Source organism: Mirounga angustirostris, unplaced genomic scaffold (assembly GCF_029215605.1).
Source record: "Mirounga angustirostris isolate CCGP_5_RB_7025 unplaced genomic scaffold, mMirAng1.0.hap1 SCAF_13, whole genome shotgun sequence".
In the NCBI taxonomy this organism is placed as follows: Eukaryota; Metazoa; Chordata; class Mammalia; order Carnivora; family Phocidae; genus Mirounga; species Mirounga angustirostris.
This window is the reverse complement of record NW_026991721.1, coordinates 60654915-60670438: the sequence shown is the minus strand read 5'-3', so window position 1 is coordinate 60670438 and position 15524 is coordinate 60654915. Positions and strand designations below refer to the sequence as shown.

At 38.8% G+C, this 15524-nt stretch overlaps 1 protein-coding gene across 1 annotated transcript; it reads right to left on the bottom strand.

Moving 5' to 3' along the window:
* Positions 1–2077: 2077 nt before the first annotated feature.
* LOC123858034 (olfactory receptor 5P4) lies at positions 2078–3022 on the bottom strand. The gene has a single exon (XM_045895300.1). It carries the CDS (start codon positions 3014–3016, stop codon positions 2078–2080), a length of 939 nt encoding a protein of 312 aa, XP_045751256.1. The 5' UTR covers positions 3017–3022.
* Between the last annotated feature and the right edge of the window lie 12502 nt (positions 3023–15524).

The following is a 15524-nucleotide window of genomic DNA, read 5'->3' as shown; positions in this document are numbered from 1 at the left end:
TGCCTTCTAGGTAGCAATCTACAATCTACAGTTACCAGGAAACTTCTAAAAAAAAAATTCTTACAAAAGGAGTTTTTGATTGTTCCCACAGGCATATTCTTGATCCTTATTTTTTGATGTGCTCTTTGGGGAAAATGCTTTTTCCCATTCCTATTATTCTCTATCCCCCTTTGGAAGAGATATCTATTAGCATAAAACAACTTTCTTAGCCTTCACTCCTTCCTCCCCTAGAAGTAGTAAATTAGCTGATGGTAAGTTTGGAGGAGAAAACTAGATATGTAGTTGTATTAGCTTGTGAGAGCGGCTATAACAAAGTACCACAAACTGAGTGGCTTAAACAACAAAAATTGATTCTCTCACAGTTCTGGAGGCCAGGAGTCCAAGATTAAGGTGTCAGCAGGCTCGGTTCCTTCTGAGGGCTGTGAGATCTGTTCTAGCTCTCTCACTTAGTTTTTGATGATTTGTGGGCAATCTTTGGAGTTTCTTGGCTTGTAGAAGCATGACCCATTTCTGTATTTTCACATGAGGTTCTCCCTGTGTGTTGTCTGTATGCAAATTCTCCTTTTTTTTCTTTTAAATAAGGATACTAGTCATATTGGATTAGAAGCCCATCCTACTCCAATATGACTTTATCCTAACTAATTACATCTGTAACATCTGTATCTATTCCCCGATAAGGTCACATTCTGAGATACTGGTGGTTAGGACTACAACATACGAATTTTTGAGGGACACAATTCAACCCAGAAGAGCAATCGCAACCTTTCCCCTTCCCCGTTTCTCTTGGGAGCGAGCTTGCCCTCAGTGCTCTGGGCTACTCTTGGCCATGCTGTAAACAGATGGGGAAAGACCCAGTCTCACTGGGGAGACCTGAGTGTTTCCAGTACTGCCAGGGACAGAGAAGGAGAGTGTCACGTTCTGGGATTCAGAACACCTTCTGCCTTCTCTTTTTGCCATTTCCTCAGTTGATTTAGAATTTGGGAGGGAAAAAATAGGTGCCAATGTGTATTCTCTCCAATAAAAGAGGTAACAGTGCCACACCACACCACTTACATCTGGGTGATTGGATTACTGAATCCCTTAGAGTGGAAATACAAAGGAAAAATCTCTGCATGGACTTACCATAATCAACTGGAGAGTCTTCAAGTGCCTAGAAAGGAGAGACTTAGATAAGGCAGCGTCAGTATGCAACATGTCTTCCATCTGACAGAAGGAACGGGGTGGAGGGAGGCAGACTATTTTGATGGGTATGCAGTGATAGTCACCCCAAATCTCTTGCAAGTACAAGGCCTTACAAAGAGATGCCACTGATTGAGAAAGGACCAGAGGAGAAGGAATAGCTTTGTGGGAAGCATGATAAATTCAAGTCGGGATGCCCTGAGTTTGAGAGTCTTGGGGGAAAGGTCGGTGGAGAAGTTCATCTGTGCTCCAGGGAAGGGTGTGTAGGGATTCTGTCACCACACAGGTGGCAGCTGAACTCAGGGGAGAAGATAAGATCACCCAAGGGGATCATGGCTGTTATCTGGTTTGGCTCTCTTAAAGGCCACACAGAGGAATCATGATCTCTGCTCTGGCTTAAATAAAGTGAAAATAGAAGCTTTTTGGAGACACTAACATCAATGCTTCCAAAAGGTTAAATATCCATTGACAAAGGCAGGGCAGTACCTTTAAAGGAAGCGACCTGAACAGCCTGACTTGTCAATATTACCATTTATTACACATCTGCTGGGGACAAGTTTTTTTCCCAAAATGTTATTTAACAAGATGGAATTCAATTAAGTTTGATCTTTGATGGAAATAGCTTTCTTTATTTAAATAGGACTCACAGCTGATGAATGCAACTATTTTGCAAAGGTATTCTTACCTTGAAAAGTTAATATTTAATTTGAGTGAAGCAGATTTCCATGTTAATGATATATTTCACTTTCTATATGGAAGTAAACATTGGCTTTTTATATATATAGGCGTTCTTCACTATCAAAGTGATAAACTTAATGATAAATATCATCAAAGTATACAGCACAAATGTTTCCTCAAATCATTGGTTTGTTATTTATGGATTCATATCTGATGTAATTCAGGAGAACCAATGTGCTTTAGCCATTAGTTTTCTCATGGCCTCTTTCACCTCCTTGTTCCTCAGGCTGTAGATGAGGGGGTTCAACATGGGGACCACCACTGTATAGATCACTGATGCCACTTTGACCTGATCAGCTGCATAACTCGACTTGGGCATCACATAAACAAACAAAACTGTCCCATAAAACAAAGTGACTGCAGTGAGGTGGGAAGTGCAGGTAGAGAAGGCCTTCTTCCTCCCCTCCGTAGAGCGCATATTCAGGATTGAGTGGAGGATGTAACTGTAGGACACAATTATGGTAAACAGTGTGCTTATGAGGACAGATGCAGAAGAGATGGCAGGAGATATTTCAGCAATATAAATATGCCCACAAGAAAGCTTCAAGAGTGGAAAGAGGTCACAGAAAAAATGGTTGATTTTATTTGGTCCACAGAAGGATAGATTCATCAAACAGCCCGTAAATGATGAAGCATTCATGCATCCACCCAGGTAGCAAGCCCCCAATAGGAGGAAGCAGACCACTGGGGACATCTGGGTAGAGTAGAGCAAGGGAGAGCAGATGGCCACATAGCGATCATAGGCCATGGTAGCCAGCAGGAAGCACTCTGTAGTCCCAAAGGTGACATCAGAGCCAAGCTGGGCTATACAGCCTGTGACAGGGATGGTCGTTCTCTCTCTTAAGAAACTCATGAGCATGACTGGCGTGACTGACGTGGAATACCCGATGTCCACAAAGGCCAAATGGCTGAGGAAAAGGTACATTGGGGTGTGAAGCTGTGGGCTGCTTTGGATTAAGATGATTATACTGATATTTCCCACTATGGTAACTATATAAACTCCCAGGAAAATCACAAAGAAGATGGCACATAGTGTGGGGTTATCTGTTAATCCCAGAATAATGAACTCTGTCACTGTTGTATGGTTTTCAGTCTCCATCTATCCATTTAATGGTGCCTATTGAAATCAGAACCAGAGACGGTTACACGGTTGAAATTACCCCACATTTAATGTAGATATCTAAACAGAACCGTACAATTACAATTTTTAAATGGTAACTCTGCCTCACTCATAGAGTACTTTGTGCACATGAATTTTTTCAAATTCCATGTAAATATTAAAATTGAAGACTCAGTGATCTTAGAATTCAGCTATTTTACTCCTATTTGTATACCATAGAGCAAGTCTGCCCCATGTGTACCAGAAATACATAAAAGGCTATTACACCAATACTGATTGTAGTAACATAAACTGTAAATCACCGAAATGATCATGGAAAGGCCAGCTCTTGATTTTCCACCCCCATCCCAAATGTGCCTCTGCCCCAGTATTCTCTTTTTTAGTAAATACTATCACCATTTATCCAATTATTGGATAAACAATATGGAGCTGACTTTGACATCTCTTTCTTACTTGATCCTTTGCCTGGAATGAAAAAATTACATCCTTAGTTATAATGATACCAGGGGCTGGAAAGTGTCTATGTCCAAGATGAAAGGGCCAAATAGAATTTTTACTATTGTTACAAGCTAAATCCTGGATATTTTGCAAAATCTTCCAGGACTTATCTCTTACACCATACTTTTTCATCCTTCTGAGATTGCATGAAGCAGTAAGAAGAGTCCAGGTATTTTTATGGACTGGGATTAATTGGAAAGTGAACTGAAATGAAGCATTTGGGGAATTGCATTAGTAAGTTTTGGTCTCATCAGTTCTATTTAGCAACTATAGGGAAATAGGAAGTGAGAGCATATGATGGTGATGGGGGGAGAGGGTAGAGAGGTATGGATGCAAGTAGCCAGCTAGGAAGGCTAGGAAATTGGATTGAAAGAAAGATTAGCATTTCAGAATAATACTCCCTTAGTTCAAATTAGAGCACATGATCAAGGACAGGGGAAAATATATTAAGTTACATTCAGTCATTTCCATGGCTCTTCTAGTATAAAGACCAAAATATGCTGAATAATCTGCTTCTTCCTGAAGAGCTTCTATCTGAAGAAGAATTAAGAAAAAAATAATACGTAACTGTCAGCAACCATGCACATTTTACTCAATGTTACATGTTAATCATGGCAATGACGTCCTACAGTATGAACAGTACTAGGGTTACGTGTCTGAATCCTCACATTTTGGCATTTTTAATGAGACAAAGCCTCAAACTGAAATAAATTTTTTGAGAAAAAAATAAATGGATGAAAGACATAAACGTTTTCAAAGTTGGATATGAGAGCCAGCAGGGAAGGCAAAGGGATGTGCAGAAATACCTCGGACTTCGCAGCCACACAAACTTGGGATTGGTTTCTAGCTCCACCTCTCACAGTCTATGGAATCAGAGGCATGTTACAAGAAGTTGTTGATCTTCTGTATCCTCACCTGTAAAAAGGAAATAATGATACCTACCTCATGTGATTCTTGTGTTAAAAATGATATGATGTGGATGAAAAGACCAAGCACTGTGTACGCAACAAATAAATGCTCAGTTACTAATAATTTACTCGAAATAATCAACTTGTAACTTCTTGTACATATAAGAGAATCAAATATTTCTGTGTCCCTAAAAAAGAACAAGGATAAATTAGCGACACATCCACTGCAACACTAGGGATAGGCTCCAAGGAATTGTCACTGAACGGCAGAGCCATATTTAAGTGAGGCTTGTGTCATTTGAGATAAGGCCCAAATCACTTACTTCACTTGTAATTACAAATTAATTAGTTATTTGTTTTGGAAAACTACATTGAGAATCCATTGGGATAGAGAAGTTACATGTGCGCATCTATTGGGACAGAGAGATAACATGTAAACATGATTACGTAAAAATGTATGAATGAAATACATACTCTGAGGTTCCATTTACTTTTTTAATTAAATGAAAAAATTAAACATTTCAATTTAAATTGAAAATAATTATAACATTTTACTATCATTGAAGTTGATTATTAGATCAACATGACTAATATGGCTGTGACTATTTGTGGCATTTCTGAAATGTGGCTATATTCAGTGGTTGAGGTTTTCATGTCACCTACGTTTAGCAATAATTTGGGTTTGCTAGTACAGTTTAATTTACAAACATGAATCCACTGGAATTGCAATATAAGTGATGTACATTTAAAAAAATCATATATTTTTCACATGTAATATGGATCTGTCCTAGGACACTTGACATACACACCATGCTTATTGGTGGCAGACATTTCTCACACACATGCTCTTCCCTCTTCCCTTTGTCAATTTTGATCCACCAACATGTAAGCTTTCTAATAAAACAATGAAGCTCACACTAACATTTTTCTTAGGACTCTGCCATCCACAACTGCCACATAGACTGGCAGGTTGTCAAAGATACATGGCCACAATCAACTCTGGCTGTATTCTTGAACCATGGCCACATAGCACAACATTCTCTAAGGTTGAAAGTCAGGTTCCTTTGATTCTGGGACAGCCCATCAATCATCTTCAGAACAAAGCTAAACCTGATAATCCACATTAGAAAGATCTAACAGCTCAAATACCTCAAATCCAGCAAATTAGGAAATGGACATGCTGTGAGACTCTCTGTCCTAGAAAGATACTATTCCTTTAGGTTTTAAGGAAGCCCAGCTGTGGCTGATGAATGACACAAATAGGTAGCCATCAATTCCACAAAAACATTCCAGATCATATCTGGGAGAATTAAATTCCCTTCATTCCTGTACTTCTCCCAACATTTTGTTTACAGCACTTGATTAGTCCCCATTATAGTTGGAAGATCTTGTTCTTTCCCTGGTGTGAAAGTGCCGTGTCTATGACTAATTATTTTTGTAACCCTTTTTAATGGTGTAGTGCTGGGAATGTAGGAGGCACTAAACAGATGTTTGTTGAATTAGTGTTAAACAATTTTTAGAAAATCTTTCTCTGTATCAGATATTACACTGTGACCTAAAGATAAATAGATACTCCTACATCTCTATCTTTACCTAACTACAAACCATCTTATGATTGTAGTCATCACTCTACCTCCTTCCAATGGAAGACTAATTCCTAGTCACCTTAGGTCTCAGGTTTAAATTTATTTCACCATTGAAGCATCCTCTGACACCCTGGACTAAGTCATAGTCTCACAGTGAATAGTTTCAGAGAGCCCTGAAATGTATTCTGCACTTTTACTTATGTAGGTACTAGTGTAAATAATTGCTCATTGTCTTTTTTTTTTTTAGATCAATATCTACAGGTGGGATTACTGGATGATATGGTAGTTCTATTCTTTTTGTTTGTTTGTTTGAAAAAAATTTTTCATTTTAATGATTTTTAATCTACCTCTCTACCTATCCACTGGTCAAACTTTTTGGAAATATGTAGAATAAGAACAATAACTATTCCAAATCAACTATTCCATATCCAATATGTTTTGGAAAAACATATTCTTGACTGCCCAGGATTTATCTGGGAAAAGTGTTTACAAATATTTCAGTCTTTCCTCAGATATTGGGGTTTTTTTTTTTCTCTTTTACATTTTATTTTTTTTTATTCTTATGTTAATCCCCATACATTACATCATTAGTTTTAGATGAAGTGTTCCATGATTCATTGTTTGTGCATAACACCCAGTGCTCCATGCAGAATGTGCCCTCCTCAATACCCACCACCAGGCTAACCCATCCTCCCACCGCCCTCCCCTCTAGAACCCTGTTTGTTTTTCAGAGTCCATCGTCTCTCATGGTTCGTCTACCCCTCCAATTTCCCCGCTTCATTCTTCCCCTCCCGCTACCTTCTTCTTCTTCTTTTTTTTTTTCTTAACATATATTGCATTATTTGTTTCAGAGGTACAGATCTGAGATTCAACAGTCTTGCACAATTCACAGCGCTTACCAGAGCACATACCCTCCCCAGTGTCTATCACCCAGTCACCCCATCCCTCCCACCCCACCCCCCATGGTAGTTCTATTCTTGATTGAGTAACCTCCATACACCATTTTGCATTCCCAAAACAATGTACAAAAGTTTGCTCCTTCTTCATATCCTCACCTACACTTGTCTTTTGTTTTGTTTTGTATTTTTTTTTTATAATAGCCATCTTGGCACATATGAGGTGATATCTCGTTGTGGTTTTGATTTACATCTACATGATGATTAGTGATGTGGAGCGTCTTTCCTTGTACCTCTTGGCCATTTTTACATTTTTATGTCTTTGAAGAAATGTCTGTTCAGGTCTTTAGGCCATTTTTTTAAATCGAGTTATTAGTGTTTTTGCTATTGAGTTGTTTTTATTGAGTTGTTCCTTATATATTTTGGAAACTAACCTCTTATTAGATACATGGTTTACAAATATTTTCTCTTATTCTGTAGTTGCCTTTTCACTTTGGTGATTGTTTTCATTGCAGGACAGAAGTTTTTTAGTTTGATGTAGTCCCACTTATCTATTTTTGTTTTTGTTGCCTGTGATTTTGATGTCATACAAAAAAAAATTTATTGCCAAGACCAATGACATGAAGCCTTTCTCCTGTGTTTTCTTCCAGGGGTTTTCTTCTTGCAGTTTTAGTTCTTACATTTAAGTCTTTAATACATTTTGAGTTGATTCTTGTGTGTAGTGTAAGGTAAGAGTTCAATTTCATTCTTTTGCATGTGGATATCCAGTTTTCCCAACACCATTTATTGATGGGACTATCTATCCTTTCCTCACTGTGTATTCTTGGTGCTCTTGTCGAAAATTATTTGTACATGCATGTATTTATTTTGGGCTCTCTATTCTATTCATTGCTCTATATGTCTGTCTTTATGTCAGTACCATACTGTTTTAATTACTGTAGCTTTGCAGTATTATTTGAATCAGGAAGTGTGATGCCTACAGCTTTGTTCTTCCTTCTTAAGATTATTTTGGCTGTTTGGGGGCCCTTTGTGACTCCATATGAATTTTAGAATTGTTTTTCCTATTTCTATACCAAAATTCCATTGAGATTTTGGTAGGGATGCACTGAATCTGCTTTGGGTAGTATGGATATTTTAACAAGCCTACCAACCCAAGAACCCAGGATGTTTTTACATTTGCTTGAGTCTTGTTTAATTTCTTTTATCAATATTTTGTAATTTTCAGTATACAAGTCTTTCACCTCCTTCGTTGAATTTATTCCTAGGTTAATTTTATTCTTTTTGGTGTTATTGTAAATGGGATTATTTCCCTGTGTTTCCCTGTGAGCAGAGAACTATGGCAGGTTGCATACCTGATGGCAGGTGCAGAGTCTGGCCTGATTATACTGAGAGACCTTGAAGGGGTAAGAAGGAATTTGTTAATCCTTGAATGTCAGTGTGAACTGCCTGGACAGACAGAAATCTAGAAGAAACCCAAGTGCAAAAAAGAAATCATTTCACCCAAAAATTCCCTTCTCTTACACTCCAAGGATTTTACCTAGAAAACAGCCTTGGAGGAGGAACTGGTAATATAAGCAAAATCACATAGTCCCACACATTCTCACAGTAAATAGAGGTGTGGGCCTTGCCTTTTTGAATTCATAGGCAAAACAAAATATTTAAAATTATAGCCCAACACTGAATTTCTAAAGTATAAAGCCTCGAGATGAATATATGAGAGAGTATCATTATAATCTTGGATTGGGTAAAGATTTCTTGAACTTGTTGCTAAAGCACTAAACAATAAAGAAAATATTATTAAATTAGACTTCATTAAAATTAAAAACATCTGTTCATCAAAAGATACAATTTAGAGAGTGACAAGGCAAACCAGAATAGGAGTGTAACTTTAAAATGTACAAATCTGACAAAGGACTTATAGACAGATTATAGTAAGAACAAATCAATAAGAAAAGTACAATATGAGAATAAAATTGGCAAAGGACTTGAAGAGACATTACACAAAAGAAGACATACAAGTGGCTGATACATATTTTTTAAATGCAGAACGTAAGCAATCCAGGGAGATGAGAGGGAACACTGCCCAATCACTTCATTGTAAAACCTGGTGACTAGCCTGGGATTCTCTGGTGTTATCTTTTTTAAAAAACTGTGGATAAATAACTTCATCCACGAGAGAGCTGAGTTACCAGGACTTCTTTAAGCTAGCTCCTTCTGTAGGCTGTCTTTATATCCCTGACTATTTGCAAAGAGTTATACTTTCACCAATTTATATGCCAGGAACATTGAATTCGGGAGAATTGGAATCTACTCTTGCTCTAGGACTCGTTTGACACACACCACTTTTGTAATAATTGGAAAACCATATTTTACTCTTCAAACATGATTAATCAGAAGTCATGGGGATGGTTCTGGAGGCAGGGAGGTAATTAAGGAGGCTGAAAACTATCCAGGCTCAACCATAAACACCTAAAATAAAGCTGTGACAGAGTGGTGGCAATGAACACCTTGGGAGATATTACAAAGAAGGATGGCAGGTATATTGCTTGCCTTCAGCAGCCTGGATGTCTTAATTCATAATTTTATACCCTGGAAATACCAACTGGCTTGCTGAAAGAAAGCTCCACTGTGCCGTAGCCCCCTCCACAGCACCACTCCCCGGTAGTTTTTCCTACTATTCAAAGGCTTGTCAGCAAAGGTTCAAAGACAAGTGTTTGCAGACAAACCTTTGAGAAATATGAATAACTACTGGGAATTCTCAAAGGAGCTCTCAAAGACTCAGCCTTCAGAGTTCCTTCTGTGTTACCTGGATTGAGTCATCTTGGTGACAAAACTATGGAATAAATTCTTTTGGTCTGTCTTATTTTATTTTATTTTATTTTATTTATTATTTTTTAAAAAACATATATTTTTTTAAGATTTTATTTATTCATTTGAGACACAGAGATAGAGAGAGAGAGCACGAGCAGGGAGAGAAGCAGAGGGAGAGGGAGAAGCAGGCTCCCCACTGAGCCAGGAGCCCGATGTGGGGCTCGATCCCAGGACCCTGGGATCATGACCTGAGCCGAAGGCAGACACTCAACCATCTGAGCCACCCACGCGCCCTGGCCTGTCTTATTTTAGGTGGGAATAAAATTTTTCAAGACTCCAGAATAACTACTTCAAAAGATTATGATAACCCTGTATAAGACAGGCCAAGTCAGGGTGCCCGGATGGCTCAGTTGGTTAAGCGTTTGCCTTGGGCTCAGGTCATGATACCAGGTCCCGGGGTGGAGAACCAGGTCGGGCTCCTTGCTCAGCAGGCAGCCTGCTTCTCTCTCTTCCTCTGCCCCTCCCCCTGCTTGTGCTCTCACTCTCACTATCTTTCTCCTTCTGTCAAATAAATAAATCAAAAAAAAAAAAAAAAAAAAGGCCAAATCTTCAAGTCTTCCTGAGAAAGTGACCTAGACTGGCAACACTACCATCAATTGCATTTCCATTGAGTACATGATGCTTTCTAAGATGTTAACTTACACGACGATATTTTAAAAATATAGAACCTAACAGAAGAAAAAGAAAACACTCTCTAATCATGGACTGTAAACAATGAACAAAGGAGAGAAAAAAAGTCTCCTAACCCTGAAATGTACACATTTAATTTGAACCCAGCAGAGTTTCATGAAATATTTTGTGACTTTAGAAAATTATAAATTAAAGTTGGCATTAGTTAACATACTGGCATTGGGTATTTAAGATAGTTCTTCGCATAAAGTGACAAGGCTAATGGAAAACATAAACATCTATTACATATATTCTGTATATATATTTTTTATATTATGCATGATTTGAGAATATTAATGTCTATTACTTTAAGGCCAAAGATACAAAGAGACCAATGACCCAGATCAGAGCACAGTTAACGCATTTGCATCATTTGATTAGTTCAGGTTGTTGAATGAACACTTAAATCTGATGAGAACCAGAAAAGTCAAAGTGATTGACCTTAAGCTAGTGTTTAGCAATATCCAATTTGCTCTTATCTTGTTCACCTGGGAGACCACATTTCCCAGCCCCTTTGTGGTTAAGTGAGACTGTGAACAGTACATGCCAACAGGCTAAATGAGGAAATGCCATATGTCTCTTCTAGGTCAAATTAAATTACCACTGGACAGCTTTCTCTTCTTCTTACACAGTAATATATTCTACATGATACAACTAGAAGAGAGTGGTACCTCCCAGCAGCCTGGGATTTGAAGGAATGTGGAAAACAGAGAATAACTGGAAATATACTAGAAGTGAAAAAATAAATCTATGCTGTATTAGGCTACACTGAGTTTCCAGGGTTGATTTGTTAGAAGAGCATAACATCACTTTACCTGGTTAATATAATTACAGATTGGCTATAAATGGAAGCTGTGTGTAGGGTTTAATCCTGAGAACAGCATGAGAAATAAATACACTTTGGATTATTAATTGTACTTCAGGTACTACACAGACCTAACAAAAAGATACATTTCCTAATCATATAAGAATCACATATATCGAATATGTGGACACAATGCTTCCATGCTTATATTATGCTAGCTACATGAGCACAAGACAATAATACATAAACGTAAGGAATATCAAAGATCATTTCACCTAACAAAATTAACGAGTAGGTTTAATCATAAGAATGCAAAAATTAAAATTAAAGCAGACTTTCATTTTAAGCAATACTGTGAACATGAAATATCCTAAAACATTCTCAACAAAATACTTGGATAAACTGCTAACTTAAATATTGAAAAACATATTCAGAAGGCAGAAGTAAGCTTTCATGTAAAAGGAAATCTCAACCAACCAAAAATGGTGTGACAGTTGATAATCAGCACAATAAGCTAAAAAGCAGAACTGCAACTGTCTAGGGACACCTGGGTGGCTCAGTCAGTTAAGCATCTGCCTTCAGCTCAGGTCATGATCCCAAGGTCCTGGGATCGAGTCTCATATTGTATCAGTCTCCTTGCTCAGTGGGGAGCCTGCTTTTCCCTCTGCCTGCCGCTCCCCCCCGCCCCCGTTTGTGCTTGCTCTTGCTCTCTCTCTTTCTGACAAATAGATAAATAAATAAAATCTTAAAAAAAAAAAAAAAGGAACTGCTACTGTCTAGACCTTCACCAATCTCCACAACTAAGGACCTTGTGGTTTTTTTTTTTTTTTTAAGATTTTATTTATTTATTTGACAGAGAGAGACACAGCGAGAGCGGGAACACAAGCAGGAGCACTGGGAGAGGGAGAAGCAGGTTTCCCACTGAGCAGGGAGTCTGAAGCAAGGCTCGATCCCAGGACCCTGGGATCATGACCTGAGCGGAAGGCAGATGCTTAACTGACTAAGCCACCCAGGCACCCCAGGACCTTGTGCAGGCCCTGGAGGGAAGGGTTGGATACATTGGAGAGTTGAAACTGAGGCTCTCAAGCCCTCCCCACATATCTCCTCTGAGTATCCCATAAACCATCATTATAATCATTCCCATGGTTGCACCTCCATTTCCTTGTTGCTCTTCTTTTTTGTTCTCACCTAACAAAAGTGACTTCTGGCTAAATGCAATTTTCAGCTTACTCTACACCTACACTCTTAGGCCAAACTGTGTCTGGGGAAAAATGTGCAAATGCATTGACTGGTCTCATTTAAGCTGTGACCACAAACTTCAAGTGAGCCTACATAGATGCCCCATTATACTATATTTTCTTAGTACATTTGTTCTCTTGTCCTATTCCAACCTCATCTCTGATAAGGAGTGGGTAAATTGTAGCCTACAGAGATTAGAAAATTTTATTACTATCACACATTATTGATAACTAAGCTTGAAACTAGACCTTATGTTTCTTTCCCTAATGGATGAGTACAGTTGAATAGTACATAGCATCCAGGCAATTGTCCAATGAAGAAAATCAAATATCGGAATGCATACTTGATTCACTATATCTGGGAAAATATCTAAAAGGCACAAATTATTTTTTCATTTAAAAATATTTATCGAGGGGCGCCTGGGTGGCTCAGTTGCTTAAGCGACTGCCTTCGGCTCAGGTCATGATCCTGGAGTCCCGGGATCGAGTCCCGCATCGGGCTCCCTGCTCGGCAGGGAGTCTGCTTCGTCCTCTGACCCTGTCCCCTCTCATGTGTTCTCTCTCTCTCAAATAAATAAAATCTTAAAAAAAAAAAAAAAAAAAAATATTTATCGAGCACTTTCTATTTATCAGACACTTCTAGGTAACTTGTGAGTTTCTGCTAAATAACACAGGGACACGTCCTCATGTGTCATACATTCTATTGTGGAGGGCAGACAATTCAAAAAGAAAGGAAAAAAGAAAAGTAAATAAGCAAGATAATTACCAACAATGATAAGTGCTATGCGCAAAGTTAAAATAAGGTGATTTGATAGTGTTTTGTTGGCTCATTTACAATTCGTCAGAGGGCACCTGGGTGGCTCAGTCAGTTAAGTGTCTGACTCTCGGTTTCAGCTCAGGTCACGATCTTGGGGTCATGGGATGGAGCCCGTATTGGGCTCCACGCTCAGCGTGGAGTCTGCTTGAGATTCTGCCTTTCTCCCTCCCCCTCTGCCCCTCCACCCACTCACGCTCTCTCTCTTTCTGTCTCTCAAATAAATACATAAATGAAATCTTTAAATTGGTCAGGAGGAACCTCTCTATGGAAGAGATATTTTAAATGATGCATAAATGATACAAGCAAACCAACCATGCTAAGATAGAGGGGAAGAGCATCGCAGTGGGAACTTAACTGCAAGGGTCCTGAAGTGATAGCTTTGCACTTTTTTTTTTTAAGATTTTATTTATTTATTTGACAGAGAGAGAATGAGATAGAGCAAGCACATGAGAGGGGGGAGGGTCAGAGGGAGAAGCAGACTCCCTGCTGAGCAGGGAACCCGATGCGGGACTCGATCCAGGGACTCCAGGATCATGACCCCAGCCGAAGGCAGTCGCCTAACCAACTGAGCCACCCAGGCGCCCCAGCTTTGCACTTTTGAAGAACAGTCAAGCCCATCGGGTGGGGAGAGTGATACAAGATTAACTCAAGAACTAGGCGGAAGCCAGATCACCTATGGCTTTGTAAGTCATAATGAGTTTAACCATTATTCTGAGTGCAATGGGAAGACAGTGCAAATTTTTAAAGAGAATGTCATGATCTAATTTACATAATGATAAGATAACTCTGGCTACTTTAAGGGGACTAACTTGTAGAGGAGTGAAGAGAATGAACAGAAAGACCTTTCCGTATATTGTAGTAGCCCAGGTGCAATGTGGTGCTGGCTTGGTGGCGGTGGTAAAGGATTGAGCAGAGTGGACAGAATAGGGAAATATTTGGTGGGTTAGAGGGGAATTTGTAGCTGAGTCAAAGGAAATGGGAAGATGATACCACCATAGGGTTTTTTGTTTTTTTGTTTTTTTGTTTTTTTATTTATTTGACAGAGAGACACAGCGAGAGAGGGAATACAAGCAGGGGGAGTGGGAGAGGGAGAAGCAGACTCCCTGCGGAGCAGGGGGCCCGATGTGGGGCTCGATCCCAGGACTCCAGGATAATGACCTGAGCCGAAGGCAGATGCTTAACGACTGAGCCACTCAGGCGCCAGGTCTTTTTTTTTTTTAAAGGGAAAATGAACTAACCTGCAGCTACCTCTAGTTTTGAGGTCATCCCAGTATCCCAGCATCCCAGGAACCCAGCATCCCAGCATCCCTGCATCCCCACAAGAAATAAGCCAGACCACTGAAAAAACAAGTACCAAACAATGAAAAGAATCAGCAAGTACTATCAAATAGAAAATATTACCAAATATTAAATAATATTTTGGAAGTATTATCGAATATCAGAAGTCTGCTACTTGAGAGAGAAGAAATGTAATTGTTTTTGAAAGGAACACAGCTGACCCTGTATAGTCCCTGAATTTCCAAATGGAGGACTTGCTACTTAAAAAAACCCTCAACATTAAAATTTTTTTTTACAAAATATACAAGTAAATAACTATCAGTACCCTATTCTTAGTCAATCTTACTATGAAAAACTGTACCCTTTGCAGTGATGATTAAACCAATGTGATCTGATCAGTTTTTCATGTGAATTAATTTGATACAGTATTGTAAGAATGCTAAATCTCTAGCTTCATTAACTAGTCCTAGGATTGTGTCAGAAGTTCAAAAGACACAAATCTAAAACAAATCTTATATTTTTTAATTTTTATTCTTTTTTTAAAAGATTTTATTTATTTATTTGACAGAGAGAGACACAGCGAGAGAGGGAACACAAGCAGGGGGAGCGGGAGAGGGAGAAGCAGGCTTCCCGCAGAGCAGGACCCTGGGTTTCATGATCTGAGCCGAAGGCAGACGCTTAACGACTGAGCCACCCAGGCGCCCCAAATCTTATATTTTTTTAAAGAAAATATATACATGAAAGACTCAAATGAGTTCAAAATAGGATGTGGGTGCCAGTATGATATGGAAAACATGATGTACAGTTGCTGCAATCAAAATAAAATAAGATTTTGGAACCAAAAGCTCCAGGGATAAATTTAAGGTCTGCCACTTATGAGCCAGATGATCTTGAAAAAGTTACATAACCCTTTTGAGACTC

Coding starts and splice junctions, on each gene's coding strand:
- LOC123858034 (XM_045895300.1), bottom strand. CDS start 3,016: ATGGAGACTGAAAACCATACAACAGTGACAGAGTTCATTATTCTGGGA.